Source organism: Myxine glutinosa, chromosome 8 (genome assembly GCF_964187855.1).
Source record: "Myxine glutinosa chromosome 8, kmMyxGlut1.1, whole genome shotgun sequence".
NCBI classification, from domain to species: Eukaryota; Metazoa; Chordata; class Myxini; order Myxiniformes; family Myxinidae; genus Myxine; species Myxine glutinosa.
The window spans coordinates 152,078,383-152,100,546 of NC_136268.1; the positions used below are offsets into that span (position 1 = coordinate 152,078,383).

The window sequence follows — 22,164 nt, forward strand, 5'->3', positions numbered from 1 at the left end:
GTGACAGAACTTCTTGGAGAGGATTATTCAGAAAGTGGATGGGAGGGTTGTCCAGTCGGTCTTTTCGGAGAGACATCGTAAGAGTGTGAGATTTGTCAGGATTGAAAGACATGTTCCACTTGTTTGCCCAGTCTGTGATTTTGTCCAGGTCTGCAGAGAGTGAGGAGGCTGCAGACTGCCGATCTGAGGGATGAGGAATGGAGCGGCAGAGAGTGGGGTCATCAGCAAAGAGATAGAGAGGATTTTCAAGAGAGTCAGAGAGATCATTGATGAAGACAGAGAGATCATTGGTGTTATCAGCCTTCCGTTTCCCGAGCATTCGTTTGTTTTTTTTTGATTGTCTATTCTAGCAAAGGGGGTGGATAGAGCGAGAGAGAGCGAGAGAGAGCGAGAGAGCGAGAGAGAGAGCGAGAGAGAGAGCGAGAGAGAGAGCGAGAGAGAGAGCGAGAGAGAGCGAGAGAGAGAGCGAGAGAGAGCGAGAGAGAGCGAGAGAGAGTGAGAGAGAGCGAGAGAGAGTGAGAGAGAGCGAGAGAGAGCGAGAGAGAGAGCGAGAGAGAGCGAGAGAGAGCGAGAGATAGAGCGAGAGAGAGAGCGAGAGAGAGAGCGAGAGAGAGAGCGAGAGAGAGCGAGAGAGAGAGAGCGAGGGAGAGCGAGAGAGAGAGAGAGAGAGGAGAGAGAGAGAGAGAGATACAAGAGGGAAAGGCCCAGTCCATGGGGACATCGGCTCTCTGACCGTGACCGCGCTGCCCTGCTACATCCGGGCAGTAGGGAAGAATGGGGAGGATTTGGCCCCCAATGGATAGAGCCACTGCAAAGAGGCTTCCCCGATAGTTGTCATTCCAGTCCGTTGATGGCGGTGGTGCTTCTCTTGGACTTGTCTGTCCACTTGGTCCCATGCCAAATAGCTTCACCTCGTATGACATGATAGCAGGCAGGCAGGCCGATTGTTATACTGTACAAATAAAATGATTTTTTTTTTTAAATTAAAAATAAATAATAAAAAGATACCAGAAAGTCCAAAATAGTAAAGGGCACTGTGAAATTTCATGATGATACATGAAAGTGTTTAGGAGTTCTGGCCTGGAAACGAAGATGTTCAAGCACAGACGGACAGATATGAAGCGTCAGACAGCTCGACAGACAACAGAACGGCAGGTTGTTTCCTGATCTTATAATGACGAGAAAGCTTCAATGTACCAATGTTGGCGCAATGAAAGCGCCAAAGGGCATATCTGTATTCTGAAGTGCACAATTTTTCCCGATACGGCTTCGACGAGAAGACAAAAGTAGATACCTCTCATTAGGCTTTCCAATCCAGAGGGGAAGTGTGAGTGCTGCTTGCTGTAATAAGCTCATCAGCACACCACGACGCATTGTCTTTCGAGGCACGTCCACTGAAGAGTAAGAGCCTACTTGGCGGGCAGCTGCAGGTAACCAGCCACAGCAGTGACGGCACAGAAAATTTAAATTGCACAACCTCAATATAAACCATTCACATTATAATGATAGTGGAACATCCAGTTTCCAATTGAGCAGATTGTTAACTTTAACAGCTTTAAATAATTTTGGTATGTATCAAACCCATGAAATGGATTTTTAGGCTGAATGAAAGATTATACCCTCCTAACCCTAACACCTTTACGTCTCATACGTACCAATTCTTCGCTCTTCCAAATCAGCCTTGATCTCTGCAATCTTATCCAAAGCCTTGCGCAGAATGCTGGAAACGAGACAGTAATAACAATAAGATAAAGAAAATAAATAATTAATACTAATGAGGGCAGATCAAGGTTGACGTGGACTTATTAGTTGGAGAACATGTCAAGAATAATAGCTGAACAAAATAAATTTTGTGCAATACTGTCTGTCTTGGATGAGTTGTACAAAAAGCGACATCGACGCTGCTCAAAAGCATTCACAGTAAAACCAAAATGGTGGACATTGGAACAGAGGTACATCATTAAGAATAATCATCAAGTATAAAGATATCACACCAGCTGAAATTCACAGATTTTCACGTCGTTGTGTTTAAATGGTACAGGGTGTTTAAAAATGGCTACAAGTTGAGTTTGTTGAGCAATATCGAGCATTCTCACTTACCACTAACTACTGTCTTACCACTACTGTCTTACCACTGTCTTACCACTAACTACTAACTACTGTCTTACCACTAATCTATAATTCCATTAATCTCTGTGTGTATGTTTGTTTGTATGTTTGTATGTCTGTGACCGCTGTTTCTCGACAACCACGGGTCCGATATACTTTAAACTTGCCAGGTATATTGCTGGGGACCCGAGGATGTGCCTTTTCAAGGTTTCATATTAATCGGACAAGTACTTACCGAGCTATGTCCAAAAAACGATTCAACCAATCAGAGAGCAGCGAGTTATCGCGTGTGCCGAACGTGGCGAACACACTCTGCCTCGGACGGCACATTTGAGAGCGTATTCATTTATTTCACGTTGGCAAACTATGTTGCCGCTATGTTGGCGTTAAACTATGTTTTAAAACTAATTAAAACCATTTCATGTAAATAGAGGGGGGGGATTGTCACTGTACTCGCAAGCCGTTCGCCGTTCGCTTTGGCGTTGCGAATGGACCAAAACATTTCATGGACCAAACCATTTCATGTAAAGCGTTCGCCGTTCGCTTTGGCGTTGCGAATGGACCAAAACATTTCATGAACCAAACCATTTCATGTAAATAGAGGGGGGGGGGATTGTCACCGTACTCGCACCCACGTACCCACGTACCCACGTACGGGCATTGCACCCACGTACGGGCATGCCCTAGTTCAAGTAAATATCACAAGGGCTGAACAGGTAATTTTGGTGAATCGCAGGATTACAACAAGTGAAATTGCACAACAACTGGATATGTGGAAAAAAATTATTCATTCACACTCAAAACTCATTGAGGTTATAGTGCAACGTGGGTACCAAAGGACATGATCTCTACAACAATATTCATAATAATTTTCAAATTGGACCATTTCACATCAACCTAACTATGGTCATAGTAATGGTGACACACCATGTCACCTGACATTTCATTGTTTATTTTTATGTTTTTTTACAGCCACCAAAGGTGGATGGAGGTTATGTTTTCACCCCTGTCTGTCTGTTTGTTTGTCTGTCTGTGCACAAAATATCTCAAAAAGTTGTGGACGGATTTGGACAAGTGTATGTGACGCGGACTAAATGATTATATTTTGGTGAATATCCAGATTCGGATCCGGCTAGTAGAATTTTCAAAGTGATTCTTCATCATTGGGAGATAGGGCCAAAAACTATACAATATACATAGCAGGATATCTCAAAAAGTTGTGGATGGATTTGGACGAAACTTGGTGGATCGATTGGGTGTGTGACAAGGACTAATCGGGAGAGGTTGGGTGTGTGACAAGACCAAATCGATTCGATTTTGGTCAAGATCTGAATCTGGATTCGGATACGAGATTACTTTAATTTTTAAAGTAATTCTTCACCATAGAGAGATCGGGTGAAAAGCGATATATAACATCATATTTAAAAAAAGGTATGGACAAGTTTTGACTAAACCTGGTGAATGAGTTGGATAGATGACAAGAACAAGCCGATTAGATTTTGATTCAGGTCCGAATCCAGATCCGGCCTATCAGTGGGACACAAGGCATAAACTGTTCACCCTGGCGGAGGTACAGTCACGTGAAAAAGTAAGTACACCCCATGTAAAGTTTTGGCTTTTTCAACATATTTCAACATACAGCTATTTGATCTTCATTTCAACAATATTGATAGATAAAGGTGATATAATATAACAAATATAATGAAACATTTACATTTTGTAGTCCATTGTATAATTTAAATAAACATAAATGCAAATTTCGCTTGTGGAAAAAGTAAGTACACCCTTGGCTCTAATAGGTGGTATTGCCCCCTTTGGCAGAAACAACCTCGAGTAGGCATTCCTTATAACTGTCTACCAGTCTCTGACATCGACTGGGAGAAATTTTTGCCCACTCCTCCATGCAGAATTCTTTCAGCTGTGCGATGTTTGAGGGGTTTCTTGCTACATGCACAGCTCGTTTCAAATCCCCCCCACAACATCTCGATGGGATTTAGATCCGGGCATTGACTTGGCCATTCCAGAACCCTCCATTTCTTTCTTTTCAGCCATTCCTTGGTAGATTTACTGGTATGTTTAGGGTCATTGTCATGTTGCAAGGTCCACCTTCGGTTGAGCTTCACCTCTCCGACAGATGGCCTCACATTATCCTCAAGCACCCTGTAGCAATGAAGAATTCATAGTGGATTATATGATGGTGAGCTGCCCAGGCCCTGATGCAGCAAAGCTGCCCCAAACCATAATATTTCCACCACCATGCTTTACAGTTGGTATCAGGTTCTTGTGGTAAAATGCTGTCTTTGGTTTTCGCCAAACATGTCTTCTGGTACTGTGGCCAAATAGCTCTACCTTGGACTCATCTGTCCAGAGCACATTGTTCCAGAAGTGCTGGTCTTTGCCTCGGTGTTCATTGGCAAACTTTAGTCTTGCCCTGATGTTCTTTCTGGACAGCAAAGGTTTCCTCGTGGCACACCTCCCATGCAGATCAAATTTGTGCAGCCTCTTTCTAATGGTAGACTCGTGCACTTTGACATCAACAGTGGCAAGAGCTACCTGTAGGTTCCCTGATGACATTCTGGTGTTCTTCGAGACTTCTTTCAGCATCTTGCAGTCTGCTCTCGGGCTGAACTTGCTGGGGCGGCCTGGCCTGAACAAGTCGGCAGTTGTTTGGAATCTTCTCCACTTGTAGATGATCTTCCGGACAGTCGAATGATTGATTTCAAATTGTTTGGAGATCTGTTTAAATCCCTTCCCAGACACGTAGCCATCTATAACCTTCTTTCTGAAGGCCTCAGAGAGCTCTTTTGATCTCGGCATGGTGACGCCGCACACTTCAACAACAAAGAGCAAACCAAACTAAATGTCTGAGGTTTAAATAAGACGGGTTCCTCCAAGATCCTCTCTGACGATGTTTTAATCATTTGCACCTGAGCTGGTGCACCTGATTCTAATTTTAGGTCTTTGTAGTGATAAATGTAGGGGTGTACTTACTTTTTCCACATGCGAAATTTGCATTTATGTTTATTTAAATTATACAATGGACTACAAAATGTAAATGTTTCATGATATTTGTTGTATTATATCACCTTTATCTATCAATATTGTTGAAACTAGGGCATGCCCGTACGTGGGTGCAATGCCCGTACGTGGGTGCAATGCCCGTACGTGGGTACGTGGGTGCGAGTACGGTGACAATCCCCCCCCCCCCTCTATTTACATGAAATGGTTTGGTCCATGAAATGGTTTGGTCCATTCGCAACGCCAAAGCGAACGGCGAATGGCTTGCGAGTACGGTGACAATCCCCCCCCCTCTATTTACATGAAATGGTTTGGTCCATTCGCAACGACCACAGAACCCCCCCCCCCCCCCCTCTATTTACATGAAATGGTTTGGTCCATTCGCAACGCCAAAGCGAACGGCGAACGGCTAAATCGCCATAGCTCGGTAACTACTTGTCCGATTAATTTCAAACCTTGAAAAGGCACATCCTCGGGTCCCCAGCAATATACCTGGCAAGTTTCAAGTATATCGGACCCGTGGTTGTCGAGAAACAGCGGTCGCATACAAACATACAAACATACAAACATACAAACATACACACACACAGAGATTAGTGGAATTATAGATAGATGAAGATCAAATAGCTGTATGTTGAAATATGTTGAAAAAGTCAAAACTTTACATGGGGTGTACTTACTTTTTCACGTGACTGTGTGCTCTCTACCGAATGCCCTTGTAGTTCTAATTTTGAGATTGCCGGATTTCCATTTCTTTGAATTTACTGCATTAATATTTAAGATTAAGACCTGAGGCTGGCTTATTGAATAAAAAAAAAATTACTTTCCATTTGAATCCATTCTAACAGATATTAAAGTGTATCAACACATCAAAACATTATAAGGTCCATGATCTTTTTTTACCCCATTAACCTTTCCTAACCAAACAATCTTTGTTTCAGTGTTTCCTCTCATTCTGCGATTTGGAAATTTAACCCAATCAAATATTTTTCTCAATATGAAGCAATAAAATAAAAACATATGATGTTCTACATAAAATAATGTAAGAATAGTGGAAGAGGCAGTTACTTAAAGACAAGGCCCATGACCACCAACTCAGGACTTTAGGAGAAGCTAAATTGATCACAAAATGGATGAATAGAAAGCGACTTCATCAAAAGCAAACAATGAGCAAACAGAAACAAAGGAAAGACAATTACATGTAAAGCATCACTGTATCTCCAATCTCAGAGGAGAACACTTTCATTTCTAGCCCAAAACTTGATGTAACCAAAACATTACGTTCCTCCATGACTCTACAAAGTGGGATTAAGGAACAATCAAGAGGCAGTCAACCAACCACCAAAGACTTTGGTTTGTGAAAATGAGAGGATTGGTAGAGGATGCATGAAAAAAAGAAAAGAAAAATGGGGGAGCAAGAACAGATGTTTAATGGGGGGTTTGGACAAACTTGGGGAAGGAAAATAAAACTTACTTGCACTCTGTCTCCGCATCTACCTTGGCTGTCGTATACAGGCCTTTCAGCTTCGTTCGGTAATACGGTGTAACTGCAAGCAATGCAGCAGGGCAGTATAAAGGTAAAAGTGGAGCAAAAATGAAAATTTTGATTCAAGTATAGTTGTGATGAGGTAATCGATGATGGTTCAAACTTGAGACTTGAACGATGAAGCATGAAAAACGTCAGGAAGAAGGAAGGGAAGAAACATTGTGGTACGACTTGGGTGTTGAGGAAGATGCAGCAAAATGTGGGATCTCACTCTTTTGCTCACTCTGCATGCGCTCGTGAGTTTTCTGGATGTTGAGCAAGTTGTGCTCACTGCGAGATCTCTCTTCCTGCTCAGCATTGAGAAAAAAAATGCAATTTAAGTTTAATACTCAAGTGTGCACGCTGCAAATTATTATAGCAAGATTTGGCAAGCCGATCTGTTCAATTTGTGGAAAATTTAGTTTTCAATATTGAACGGCTTCCTCAATTTATACTTAGAAACATTGTGGACCGACAAAGAATCTCTCCACATCCTTCAGAATAATCTAATAAATGTTGCAAAGGTTGCTTTGGTGTATGCACTAAAAATTAAAACGACCAAACTCAGCGTCATTGTGGTTAGAGTGTTCGCTCCGAGTCTGCTAGGTCGGCTGCTCAATTCCATCCCTTGCCGAGGCATGTCAAAGACTTTACAAATGGCAAGTGCTACTTCCTACTTGATGCTCAGCATTTGGAGGATAGAGCAGGAGGAAACCCCATAATTTGACATTCAAATGGTGAGGGTTGGGGCAGGGCAAGGAAGAATGTTCCCTTAAATTTCTCTTTAATTTATGAAGTACGTCTTAGTATTTCATCGAATCAAAATCAACGACATGAAACGGTTTCACATTTATTCAATACATTCTGCTTTCTTTGGAGGCAATAAATCAGCGTTATTAAATGCACATACAAAGTTGCATTTAAAAATGTGCTCGTATTTTCATTTTTGGTATTTAACCCCACCAATGATGCTGCTCTCGCACCTTCTTTCCATGTGATGATCATAATTACCAAGAGTTTGGTGAATGTCTGCACAACCGTTTATACGAGCGTGACGGACGGACAGACGGACAGACAGAGCCATTTACAACATAACACCTTTTTTAAAGCGTGAGGAAAAAACAACTCTGCATTGTTATTTGTTTATTAGCTATATCCATGAATGTCATACTAACGTTCTTTTTCTCTACAACAGTGAGGCTCATGGAAGAGAAAGATTAAATAGACAGTATGGTAGACAGGTAGCAATTGGTAAGAATGAGCAAGGGAATAAACAAACAGGACAGAGCAAGCGAGAGATGGGGGTAACACTGAAATTAGATTAAGCCACAAACACACACTGCGACCTAAATGGTTGGGCCTCTGTAACGTGTGATGCGTTGCATTGAATTATCATTCTACAAGAATATACAGTCACGTGAAAAAGTAAGTACACCCCATGTAAAGTTTTGACTTTTTCAACATATTTCAACATACAGCTATTTGATCTTCATTTCAACAATATTGATAGATAAAGGTGATATAATATAACAAATATCATGAAACATTTACATTTTTTCGTCCATTGTATAATTTAAATAAACATAAATGTAAATTTCGCATGTGGAAAAAGTAAGTACACCCTTGGCTCTAATATAACAATAACATGATTTTGTAGGGTGTTATACTTTTTTATTGGCCCAACATCAATGATGAGCAGCCCGACATATTCGGGCCCTCGGGCCGCTAATGGCTATGGAGGGCTGCTAATCATTGATGAAGGGCCAAGAAAAAAGTATAAAGCCCGTACAAAATCATGTTATTACTATTATTACCACTTTTTCAAGGCAAACACACTGAGGATGTTTCACTTCAGCATAGTATTTACGGAGGAGATCATTGAGTTTGAGTGCTGTAACGGACGCGAAATCGCATATTTTGTTCCTTTTCTCCAGCCACGCCGAAAACTTATTCATTCCGTAAGTTGTAGCACGAACAGTGGAGTCTGGCAGCGCACTTTTCTCCAGGTTTTGCAGCTCAGTTTCCAACAATTCGCTGTCGTTATCATTGCAAACAGAGTCAGCCATTTTGATGCTGTCACCTGTCAACGTCGCGCAACGTGGAAACGGGATTTTCACGTTTCACGTTGCTGTCACCAAACGGGATCTCCGAGATCTCGGAGACGGTGGGAGGGATTTTCGAAGCTCCACACGGTCTCCACGTTTTTCGAAGTTAAGTCTGTTCACAATTGTATTTTGTCGAAACTGTATTTATCTTTCGGTGTGTGAAGTTATTGTGTGCAACTTTGGTTGTTTGTCGGTGTTTATCTTTCATAAATTGATCGTCTGTTTGCCGTGTCACGAGCAAGGCCTTTGCCGCGTCGCGAACGATTTGAAATCCAAGTTAAGTGATTGTTCCCATTTGTATTTTCGTTAAAACTGTATTTATTTATGGTGTTGTACATATATTGTGTCCGACGAAGATTTTTCGGTGCAAATCTTTCATACCTGTATTGAAAATCGTGTTAATTCGTGTCGTGTCTTGAGGCCTTGTACAGTGTACACTGTACAACCTTGAGGCTTTGTTTTTCTCTCAGCGGTCCGTCGTTTGTGATCCAATAACTTTCGTTCTCTGTATTCCCAGTCTTTTCACCCATAGCCTACTTCCTTGTGTAAATCTCAACTCAAAAAAAAAAAAAAAAAAAAAATTTCCTTCTCTGTTCTCATTCGTTTATTCATTCTTATTCGTTCGTTCATTCTTTGACCACGTGTTTCTCCCCCATTTCCCCAGATAGTTTTCACTGTTATTAACCTTCAATGTTTACACTTTCCCCTCAAGTTATGTATTCCGTCATATTTTATAACACCTTTTTCTTCTTCTTCTTTAAAAGGCTGCTTTCGACTTGCTCACCAAATCAATTCATCCCAAAAAAAATATCCATCTCCTATAGTGCCTTTTTTCTACATTCCCTAAACTCTCCTGCACTCCATCCTCCATCCAGCGTCCTTAAACGTATTTTTAACTCGAAGGTCACAAGAAACTCATTTTGCAATAAATGTTCGTTTCCCATAAATCGTACATTTTCTAAAATCCAATCTCACCCCTCCCCTCCAAATCTTCCCCATCACCCCTCCCCTCCAAATCTTCCCCATCACCCATCCCTTTCAAATCTCCCCCCTTGCCCCCTCCCTCCTAAACTACCCCCTCACCCCTCCCCGCCAAGACGCCCCCTCGCCCCTCCTCTCCTAGACTCCTCCCTCACCCCTCCCCTCCAAATCTCCCCCATATCCCATCCCTTTCAAATCCCTCCCCTTGTCCCTTCCCTCCCAAACTCCCCCCTCACCCCTCCCCTTCAAATCTCCCCACCCTCATTGCTTCTCAATTTCCCCCCTCTCACTCCCCCTCCTCAAAGCGTCCTCCCCGCTTCTTCCCCCTTCCAACTCTCACCTCCATCTCCCCCAACCTTCTGCCTCGCTCTTCCCCCTCCTCAAATAACACCTCATTGTGCCTCACCCAATCACCATCAAACCTTTTGTCCGCCCCATCCTTCCCTCTCTCCGAGCTATTCTGAAATCTCTGACACACCTTCAACAGCTCTCCCTACCTCTTCCACCTCTTCCACATCTTACCCTACCCCTCCTCCCCCCTGTTCTGTATCTGATGCTCCCCCTTCCTCTTCATTAACGGTATGGACCTCAAACATCCGGGGCCTTCGTTCAAACTTAACTGATCTCTCCATACAGGTTGCTTCTGTCAAACCAGACGTGATCTGCTTAACAGAAACTTTCCTCCTTTATGATGTCTCTGATTCCTTAGTATCTCTCCCGGGCTACTCCCTCCTCCGGTATGATAGACCTGAGCCTCGTCCTGGAGCCGGGGTTGCTATCTTTATCAAAAACTCTCTTCCTCACTCGCCCTGCACTGCACTCTCTCCACCTCACCCCCAGGAATATCTCTGGCTACGGCTTCCCCTTCGCTCCCACCTCTTGTTCATATGTGTGTTGTACGGTCCACCAAACAGTGATGACTCCATCTACATTTCGCTGTCTGATAATATGGACCAACTTCTATCTACTCATCCCAACTCTCTCTTCCTCATATGTGGTGATTTCAACTGTCATCATGCCAGTTGGCTGGGTGTGGGTACCTCCCTCACCAGCCATGGCTCCTCAGCAAAGGACTTCTGCGACTCACTGGGACTGACACAATCTGTCAATTTCCCAACCCGGATCTCAGTCAACGGAACATCTTCTCTTGTGGACTTGGTTATGACTAACTTCCCTGAAAATGTCTGCTGCTCTTCTTCTGCTCCAATCGGATCATCTGATCATGTCCTTGTTAAAGTGGACATCTCTCTGACCATCCTCAGGGAGCCTGCTCAGCGTCGACGAGTCTGGCATTTCACTCAGGCCAACTGGCACGGTCTTCAAGCAGCCATCAATCATCTGGATTGGTCTCCCATCTCTACCACCTCTGACATCAACTCATCCTGGGAATTCTTCCAAAGTAAATTGCTCTCTCTCATGCACAGATTTATCCCATCTCGTCTTCAGTTGTCATACCCTTCCTCCCGTCCATGGTACACGGAATCTTGTGGTGAGGCTGTTGCCCAGAAACAACTTGCCTTCTTCTCCTGGAAAGCAAATCCAACGGAAGGAAATCTCATTTCCTTTCACAAAGCCCGAAACAAGTGTGTGTCCACCCTCAGGAGAGCCAGGAAACAATATCTCTCCGTTCTCAAGACCGAACTCTCTTATCTGTCTCCCTCTTCCAAATCCTGGTGGCATCTGGTCAAATCCGTTTCTGGTGTTTGTTCCCCCTCCATCCCCTCCCTTACCTCAAACGGCTACACAGCTGACTCCGCACGTGAAAAAGCTGAATGCCTCAACTCTGTGTTTGCCTCTAAATCTTGTGTCCCAAACCCATCCCTCTCTGTACCCACCATACCCAGTCGTACCCTGCTGCTCCTGGACTCCGTGTCCTTTCCTCCTGACAAGGTGGAAAAGTTTCTGTCAACCCTCGACTCCGATTCTGCAACTGGACCCGACGGCATCAGCCCACGGGTCCTAAAATCCTGCTCTGCCGCTGTATCTCACCCTCTCTCTCTTCTCTTCACCCTCTCTTTTGCTCAAGGTCAACTGCCATCTGCTTGGAAATCAGCCAACATCACCGCTTTGCACAAAAAAGGTGCAAAAACAGATCCTAGCAACTACAGACCAATCAGCCTTCTCCCAATTATCAGCAAAGTCATGGAATCCATCATTGCTTTGGATATGAAATCTTTCCTCTTCTCCAATGGCTTGATCTCTGATCATCAATTTGGTTTCAGACCAGGTCACTCTACTCTGGACATGCTGCTTCTGCTGTCTCAACAATGGATGGAGGTCCTCAATGCCAAACAGGAAATTAGAGCTGTCTCCCTCGACATATCACGTGCCTTCGACACGGTCTGGCACCCCGCTCTGCTCACCAAACTCTCCTCCTTTGGTATCCATGGAAATCTCCACGCATGGCTGGCGGACTTCCTCTCTAGTCGTCGTCAACGTGTGGCCCTGAATGGGTTTCTCTCATCTCCTCTTCCTGTTCAGGCTGGAGTTCCCCAAGGCAGTGTTCTGGGCCCTGTGCTTTTTCTGGTCTTCATCAATGATCTCTCTGACTCTCTTGAAAATCCTCTCTATCTCTTTGCTGATGACTCCACTCTCTGCCGCTCCATTCCTCTTCCCTCAGATCGGCAGTCTGCAGCCTCCTCACTCTCTGAAGACTTGGACAAAATCACAGACTGGTCAAACAAGTGGAACATGTCTTTCAATCCTGACAAATCTCACACTCTTACTATGTCTCTCCGAAAAGATCGACTGGACAACCCTCCCATCTACTTTCTCAACAATCCTCTCCAAGAAGTTCTGTCGCTCAAGCTTTTGGGTCTCACTATCTGCCATGATCTTTCTTGGGAAAACCACATTTCCAAGCTGGCCTCCAAAGCCAGTCGCCGAATGGGCATCCTCCGTCGTGCGAAGTCCTTCCTCGGCACACTGAGCTCCTCACCACATACAAGGCTTTCATCCGCAGCTCAATGGAATACTGTTCTCCCCTATGGGCCGGTGATCCTGCCTCACACCTAGCTCGGCTTCACGCTGTTGAAACCAAAGCTTTCAGAATTATTGGAATCTCCCGCGATGAAGCTATCTCTGAGGGCCTTTCACTCACTCACCGCAGGCAGGTAGGTGGTCTTTCTGTCTTCTACCGACTCCTCTCCAGCCTTGCACCCCCAGCTCTCTCTGTGCTCTGTCCCCCAAATATTCCTACAGGTCGCACAAGATCTGCCAGCAACCCTCTGATGGTTAAACTGCCGAAATCTCGGCTCTCTGCTCACCTTCACTCTTTCATTCCTCTTTTCTCCCGCCTCTGGAACAAACTCCCTCACTCCCTTCAATCCCACTCCTCCCTCCAGGTCTTTAAAACAGCTGTTCACCATCTCCTATCTTCCCCCATCCAAAACCTTGATCTTTTCTACCCCCGCTAATTCACCCCAGATCCACCTTGTTTGAAATTCCAACTTCTTTCCTGGAAGTCCTGGCAGTGTCCATATGTTTTATACCTCTCCCACCGCCCCCTTCCCATGCCCCTCCTCCCAAAGCCCTCGCCCTCTCTCAGATCTCTCGATGTCTCCATGTCTCCATGTCTCTCGGTCCCTGCTCTCAAATGTTGTGTTTGTGTCCTTCCCCCTCTCTCCCCATCTTGGCTCCCGCTCCCGATGTTATATGTTTTATGTGTCGGTTTGTCTTTCTGTGTGATTAATGTTCGCTCTTTCACGAGCCTCGATCTTGTATACAAAAAAAAACCAAAAAAAAACGTGATGTCACAGAGGTCATGACCCGGGCTGTTATTAAAATCAAGCTCTCATTAGTGGCCCGCGGCCCTCAGATGATGGCATTGAGTCAAAGTGACGGGCGTTATACAGTTTCACCATGCATTGAAATCGGCGATACTGGACTAGTAACGCCTTCGCAAGTGGTAATAATAGGTGGTATTGCCCCCTTTGGCAGAAAAAACCTCAAGTAGGCGTTTCTTATAACTGTCTACCAGTCTCTGACATCGACTGGGATAAATTTTTGCCCACTCCTCCATGCAGAATTCTTTCAGCTGTACGATGTTTAAGGGGTTACTTGCATGCAAAGCTCGTTTCAAATCCCCCCACAACATCTCGATGGGATTTAGATCCGGGCTTTGACTTGGCCATTCCAGAACCCTCCATTTCTTTCTTTTCAGCCATTCCTTGGTGGATTTACTGGTATGTTTAGGGTCATTGTCATGTTGCAAGGTCCACCTTCGGTTGAGCTTCAACTTTCCGACAGATGGCCTCACATTATGCTCAAGCACCCTCTGGTACAATGAAGAATTCATAGTGGATTCTATGATGGTGAGCTGCCCAGGCCCTGAGGCAGCAAAGCTGCCCCAAACCATAATATTTCCACCACCATGCTTTCCAGTTAGTATCAGGTTCTTGTGGTCAAATGCTGTCTTTGGTTTTCACCAAACATGTCTTCTGCTACTGTGGCCAAATAGCTCTACCTTTGACTCATCTGTCCAGAGCACATTGTTCCAGAAGTGCTGGTCTTAGCCTCGGTGTTCATTGGCAAACTTTAGTCTTGTCCTGATGTTCTTTCTGGACAGCAAAGGTTTCCTCCTGGCACACCTCCCATGTAGATCAAATTTGTGCAGCCTCTTTCTAATGGTAGACTCGTGCACTTTGCCATCAATAGTGGCAAGAGCTACCTGTAGGTCTCGTGATGACATTCTGGGGTTCTTAGAGACTTCTTTCAGCATCTTGCGGTCTGCTCTCGGGCTGAACTTGCTGGGGCGGCCTGGCCTGAACAAGTTGGTAGTTGTTTGGAATCTTCTCTATTTGTAGATGATCTTCCGGACAATCAAATGATTGATTTCAAATTGTTTGGAGATCTTTTTAAATCCCTTCCCAGACTCGTAGGCATCTAGAACCTTCTTTCTGCAGGCCTCATAGAGCTCTTTTGATCTAGGCATGGTGACGCCGCACACTTCAACAACAAAGAGCAAACCAAACTAAATGTCTGAGGTTTAAATAAGACAGGTTCCTCCAACATCCTCTCTAACGATGTTCTAATCATTTGCACCTGAGCTGGTGCACCTGATTCTAATTTTAGGTATTTGAAGTAGTGATAAATGTAGGGGTGTACTTACTTTTTCCACATGCGAAATTTGCATTTATGTTTATTTAAATTATACAATGGACTACAAAATGCAAATGTTTCATGATATTTGTTATATTATATCACCTTTATCTATCAATATTGTTGAAATGAAGATCAAATAGCTGTATGTTGAAATATGTTGAAAAAGTCAAAACTTTACATGGGGTGTACTTACTTTTTCATGTGACTATAGTACTGTAAACTCCCTGGTAGGTAGTAGTCGAAGTAGTAATAGAAGATGATGATCTTGGATTAGTAATAAAACTTTTTTTTGCTTGATTACATTTATCACCCCATCTATATGGGTCTTAATAATTATTATGCACTAGAATGACAAATGTTAGGGAATTATTGTTTTGGGAAATAATATGAGGTTGATAAAGCTACGAGGGTTGAGGGGATATCAAGATATCTCTCTGCAAGACAGAACCAGCTGTGCAGTGGGCAGACAGATTTTTGAAACATTACATAAATACTAACATCAGGTTAAAATAAGTACATTTATCCCTCATGCTTTTTGAAAAAAATACGGGGGGATATTGTAATCGACTCTATCTGTCCGTCCGTCTCGCTATCTCCTCATAAGCAGTTGGGCAGAAATTCACCAAACCTGGTAGTTATGATCAACACATGGCAAGAAGGTGCAACAAACAATAATATCACTTTTGGCCCTTCCCGCTGGGGCAGGGTCAATAGGCAAACTACCAAAAAATCCAATTATGGGCACATTTTTATATGTTGTTGTGGTGAAACTTTGTATATGCCATCAACATTGGGGGACGCATGATATATCTAACAATTTTTTGGATATGACCCCCAGTTCATGCCCCAGTGGGGTCACAGGGGTCAAGAGGTGAAAAAAATTATTTGAACTCAAAACTTTATATTGTGCCATTCCTGGTGGAACCTTTACGCCATCTTCTAACTTTGCTTTAGGTGGGAAACCTGGGAATTTGCGATTGAATGTTGTAGACTTCGCTCCAGTTCTTAATTATCACATAATACTCCTTTGCCTAACATGCCTTTTCTTCCCTCTCCACCTTTCCTCCACAACCATATCCAAACCTTTCATCCAACTTTACAAACCTGCGTTTGTTTTATAAGCTGGTGAAGCTCTGCCAGCATTCCCACTATCTTCGTATCTGCAGGTAAGCCCGCCATGCTGTCATACAAATAAAAAAGCAGCATTAGGCCATGTAATTTGCAGATAATTAAATCACAAATAATAATGAAATCCTAAAAACCGCAAATAATTCATTCAGTAGGCAACGAAGATGTCTATCGACAGGTAAATTGATTTAATCAATATGTGAATTGAAGAACGATTAAATGAATATATCCCAAATCAATTAGACAACTGGCAACAAGGCAAGGCTGTGGCCATCTTGTAATAGTAAAAGGCAGTGTCCGTCCGTCCGTCTTTCTGTCTCCCCCATAACTCCAAAACCATGAAACCTGGTGGCCTACTCAAACGTGCCTAGCCTTGGAAACACTATTATAATAATAATAATAATTCATTTATTTTGTATAGCGCTTTTCATGAAGCCCAAAGGCGCTTTGACAGAGTGCAAAACATAATGCATAACAAAACATGAAAACAACAATTGCAAAAAGACAAGAATCAATAGGGAAATATTTAAAGCAAAAGGAGGGAGAAGGAGAAGTGATAGTCAGGGGTTAAATGCTGTGGGTTGAATGTTGAATGCAGTGCTGAACAGGTGGGTCTTGAGTGATGTTTTGAATGTGGTGAGTGAGGAGGAGTCTCTGATGGTGTGAGGTAGTGAGTTCCAGAGGGTGGGAGCAGCGATGGAGAAGGCCCTGTCCCCCCAGGATCTGAATTTGGTCCGAATGGGGGGGGTCAGGAGGTTGGTACCAGCAGAGCGGAGGTTGCGGGTGGGAGTGTGTCTGGAGAGGAGGGCAGCCAGGTAGGATGGGGCCAGGTTATGGAGGGCTTTGTAGGTCAAGAGGAGGATTTTGTACTGGATTCTCTGGGAGATGGGGAGCCAGTGAAGCTTGTAAAGGACGGGGGTGATGTGGTCACGGGTCCGGGAATGGGTGAGTAGACGGGCAGCGGAGTTCTGAATGTATTGGAGTTTATTGGTGATTGTTGAGGGTGAACCATAGAGGAGGCTATTGCAGTAGTCCAGACGGGAGGTGATGAAGGCGTGGATGAGGGTTTCTGCAGCCGTGGAGGAGAGGGAGGAGCGGAGACGGGCGATGTTTTTCAGGTGAAAGAAGGCGGTCTTTGTGATCTGTTTAGTGTATTTGTCGAAGGAGAGGGTTTGGTCAAAGATGACGCCAAGATTCCGGATGAGAGGGGAGGTGGATACTGGGATACCGTCGATGTTGAGGGCAAAGTTATGGGTGGATTTTGTGAGCGTTTTTGGGCCAATGATGATTATTTCAGATTTATCACAGTTAAGTTTGAGGAAGTTGATTTGAAGCCAGGATTTTATTTCAGAGATGCAGTTTGTCAGGATAGAGTGGGTGTCGGTGGAGACGGACTTGGTGGAGATGAAAAGCTGGATGTCATCGGCGAAGCAGTGGAATTGGAGACCATGACGGCGGATTAAGTGACCGAGGGGGGACAGGTAAAGGATGAAGAGGAGGGGGCCAAGAACTGAACCTTGGGGGACACCTTGGGGGAGGGGAGCAGTGGGGGATTTGCAGTTATTGATGGAGATGAACTGGCGTCTGTCAGAGAGGTATGATTTAATCCAAGAGAGGGCAGTGCCGGTAACGTTAAAGGTGGATTCAAGTCGGGTGAGGAGGATGGTGTGATCGATGGTGTCAAAGGCAGCGCTGAGGTCGAGGAGGACGAGAATGTTGAGGTTGCCAGCGTCAGAGGAGAGGAGAAGGTCGTTGGTGATTTTGAGGAGAGCAGTTTCAGTACTGTGGTTGGAGCGGAATCCGGATTGGAATGTTTCATACAGGTTATTGGCAGAGAGGTGATGTTTGAGTTGCACAGCTACAGCACGTTCCAAAACTTTTGACAGAAAGGGTAGGTTGGAGATGGGTCTGAAGTTATTTAGGGTGTCAGGGTTTAGACCAGGTTTTTTTAGAATGGGGGTAACAGCAGCAATTTTGAGGGATGGTGGGACGATGCCTGTAGACAGGGAGGAGTTTATTGTTGCAATGATAAGTGGAGAGAGAGCAGGGAGGGAGTTGTCCTATTGATTATATCCTATTGATTATAATTAAATGAAATTGAAGCATATCATCAAAATCTGGATTCGGATATGAGGATTGGATGCTGTAGACTAAATAATCTCCAAATCTAGAGTGAAATCTGACAAAATTTACCATATCTTGTGATTTTATAACTAAGTGCATATATGCATTTATTTAAGCAAGGCTGTGATCCTCATTCTGGGGTTAGTTTTTATTTTATTTAACTTAATAAGCATTAGTAGTTGGGACTGCTGTCAGGGTCAATTCTGCAGTTGGAATTTTGAGGATTGGTTCAGATTAAGAGTTTGTGGAGCTTATCGCATTGTGGTTTTTAACAGTGTCCGGAAATGAAATAAAGGTGTGAACGAACACCACCGGTGAAGTCCGGAGAGTTGTATGGGAGTGGAGGGAGGAGTGGGAGGCGGTTTGAAGGGAGAGTTGTATGAGGGTGGAGTGGGAACGGGGAATGAATGGGGGGGGGGAGGGGGGAGGATGGGGTGGGGGGGGAGGGGGGAGGATGGGGTGGGGGGGGGGAGGATAGGGTGGGGGTATGACTCCAGTTGCAACTGCTAAACCAGAAAGCATCTGAAAATGCAAAGCCTGTCCACGTCGTTTGTATTCAGACATCTTCTTCTTATTCTCTATGCTCAAAATAACGAAAATAGTGTTTAAAAATACAAAATGAAAATTGATTTTATGCAGCCTTGACCATTGAGCTTTAGATTAAAAAAACCAATATGCTTCTAGCTTTTGATTGGTGAAGAAATTAATTGACCCAATATGCAAATTCTTTAAATTTCAGGTCAATCGCATGAAAATTTATGATTTTATGTGACGGTGACCTTTCACCTTTTGAAAAAATTATTAATTTGCCCTCTCCATATTCTCATAATAAAGCTTTGGTGAAAATTTGATGACAAAACCCAAATGGTAAAAAGGTAAACAAAACGTTAAAAAGCTTACAGCTCTGGCATGGACACTGCACACACACATGGATACACACACATGGGGACATGCACACACACACACACACACACACACACACACACACACACACACACACACACACATATACACATGACCACACACACACACAACATTCAAAGATTTATGGGAAGTAACGAGGGGCAGCAATTTGATATCTCGCCCCGAGCGTCATTTTTCCTCGATACGCCACTGCTCGAGTGTACTTGTGATCTGTTTTTAAAATTCCCTCCAGATGATGGACCCAGATTGCGTATATCATATTCCCTTCAGGAAGCGACTCATTGTTACCCGGCAACTCCCGGTACTTTTGCTTGCGAGTAAATAAAAGTAGAACAGTATTCTTTGACGTCGCAACGCCGACAAATTTGCCTCCGCCCACATTATTACATCATTATACATACTTGTACCAAGTTTGATTTAAATTGCTTCAGCTGTTCTCAAGTATCACATTTTTACCTGACATGACCTCGATGATGGCAATGTATGAGAGAGCGCGCACAGCTGTAAGGACAAAGGACAGGAACAGTGGTGAGTTTCAGGTGAAGGTGGGAGTGCATCAGGGGTCGGTACTAAGTCCACTACTATTTGTAGCTGTGATGGAGGTGCTGGCTCGGAACGTAAAGGAGGGTTTACCATGGGAGTTGTTGTATACAGATGATCTGGTATTGATTGCGGAAAGCATGGAAGGCCTGAAGGAGAAGATGAACAAGTGGAAGGAATGTATGGAGACAAAAGGTCTGAAGGTCTGAAGGTGAATATCGGAAAAACGAAGGTGATGGCAAGTGGTAAAGCATGTGGTAAGGTGGAATAACTGGGAAGTGGCCATGTGCTGTGTGCAGGAAGGGTGTCGGAGTGAACTCCATTCAATGTACAACGTGCGCTGAGTGGGTTCATCAAAAATGTAGTGGTCTGAGAGAGTCATTAACCAGTGTGGCAGCTACACTCAAGTGTAAGGTGTGCATAGAGGGAGCTGCAGATAGAGGAAATGTTGAGTTGGATCTTGGAGAAGGCCTGAAGTTGGAAAATGTGAAAACATTTTGCTACCGAAGACACATGCTGAATGGAGAAGGTGGATCAGACTCGGCAACGGTTGCAAAAGTGAGATGTGCATGGAAGAAGTTTTGGGACCTGAGTGGCGTGCTGACGAGGAGGGGAGTGTCGTTGAAGCTGAAGGGAAATGTGTATGCTGCATGTGTGAGAAGTGTTATGATTTATGGGAGCGAGACATGGGTAATGAACGTAGAGCAGCAACGAAGGCTGGAAAGGGTGGAAATGCGAATAGTTCGGTGGATGTGTGGAGTATCGTTGAGAGAGAGAGGAAGACAAATGATGAATTGCGAAAAATGATGGGAATAGAGCCTGTGATGGATGGTGTGAAGAGGAACAGGTTGAGATGGTTTGGTCATGTGTTGAGGAAGGATGAAAGTGACTGGTTGAGAAGAGTGATGGAAATGAATGGAGAAGGAAGTAGAGGATGGGGAAGACCAAGAAAGACTTGGCTAAAGGTGGTGGAAGAAATGCGAGCAAAGGGGTTAACAAGGGGAGATGCAGAAAATAGGGAAAAATGGAGAAGATTGTCATGGGGCCCCCAAGGCTAACCCCCCGCTCTAGCAGGGAAAATGGCCTTAAGATGCTTGTTGTTGTTGTTGTTGTTGTTGTTGTATGACCTCTGACCTTTGAAGCCAAAATCTAATCAGTTCATCTTTGCATCATAATATATAATCATCCCAAGTTTTGTCAAAATCCCATCACTGGTTCACAAGTTAGTGCAGTAACAGAATTTTTACCTAACGGGACTTCTGACCTTTGACGTCTTGACCCAATAATCGAATCCGTTTATCTTTACATCATTATACATACGAGTACCAAGTATGACTTAGCTCCCTTCAGCCGTTTTTAAGTTATCAAGGCAACAAAAACCTATTACAGATGGACGCACGGACAAACAGACAACCTGAAAACATAATACGAGTACATGATGCCTCCGGTGACCTTGTTGGCGGAGGCATAATAAAACAGGTGAAAAAAAACAAAATTGAGGAATCTTAGCCCAGGTATACAATAAAAGTTGTTTTACTTTACAATACATTATGTTAAAATAAGTTAAGTATTAAAAATTTCTAAATTCTTATTTTACCCAAACACCTTGATAATGTTACAGTCTCTGTCATGATGCCATTGAAAAACATAGGGGCAATACCCCAGGCGCTCACCTGGTAGAATAAACTATACTGCACCGACTAAAGGTATTTTAAACCAATTTCAATATTTCAGTGGTTGCTAGAAGACAGGGCAGCATGTAGAATCATACTAACATAATCATAAGACGTTAAACAAACAAACAAAAAAACACTTATTTTGGGGGGGCAACCCCCCCCCCCCTCGGACCCCATATACCTCCTCAGACCCCAATTTTTCTAATGCCTTGAACAAACATTGGTACATCATGGGTGATTAAGGTTGTGGTGATGTTTCATCGAAATTGCTTGTGTAGTTTCTGAGAAGAAAGCAAATACCTATTTTGGGGGGTCAAACCTGGACCCCCTTTGACCCCCCGTATGTCCCCTTAGACTTTGATTTTCTTAGTGCCGTGAACAAATTGCGGTACATCATGGGTGATGAAGGTTGTGGTAAAGTTTCATCGAAATAGTGTGTGTATTTTCAGAGGAAAAAGCAAATTCTTTTTTTTTTTTGGGGGGGGGGGGGGGGGTGGTTAAACCTGGATCCACTTTGACCCCGGCAAACCCCCTTTAGACGTCGATTTTTTTTTAATGCCGTGAACAAGCTTTAGTCACAACACAACAAATATCATTTGTGCCAATTTTGGTCACAATCTCTCCCCATCAAACCATCAGCGGTTTCGGAGAATAATTTGCAAGTGTTTACGGACGGATGGACTGACGGACGGATGACGCGCCATCGCAGAAGCTCCCCTGAACTTTTTTTTTGGTAAACAAGATCGAGGCTCGTGAAAGAGCTAACATTAATCACACAAAAAGTCAAACCGACACATAAAACACAAAATAAGGGGAGCGTTAGACAGGATGGGGAGAGAGGGGGAAGGACACAAACACAACATTTGAGAGCAGGGACATAGAGAGATCTGTGGGAGGGAGAGGGCTTGGGGGGAGGTGGGAGACGTATAAA

The 22,164-nt window shown here is 43.9% G+C and overlaps 1 protein-coding gene across 7 annotated transcripts in view; it reads right to left on the reverse strand.

Annotated features, from left to right (window-relative positions):
• SGF29 (SAGA complex associated factor 29) overlaps positions 1-22,164 on the reverse strand; it is a 41,719-nt gene that overhangs the window by 14,242 nt on the left and 5,313 nt on the right. For 6 of the 7 annotated variants that reach the window (XM_068125414.2, XM_078783844.1, XM_078783846.1 and 3 more), the window contains 5 exons: positions 15,946-16,021; positions 6,885-6,960; positions 6,602-6,674; positions 1,656-1,720; positions 1,295-1,424 (listed from right to left, as the gene is read on the reverse strand). In XM_068125414.2, coding sequence (XP_067981515.1) covers positions 1,295-1,424; positions 1,656-1,720; positions 6,602-6,674; positions 6,885-6,960; positions 15,946-16,020 — 419 coding nt within the window. In that variant the 5' untranslated portion in view covers position 16,021. Of the gene's footprint in view, positions 1-1,294; positions 1,425-1,655; positions 1,721-6,601; positions 6,675-6,884; positions 6,961-15,945; positions 16,022-19,473; positions 19,519-22,164 lie in introns of all 7 variants that reach the window. The other variant, XM_078783842.1, reaches the window with a different exon arrangement.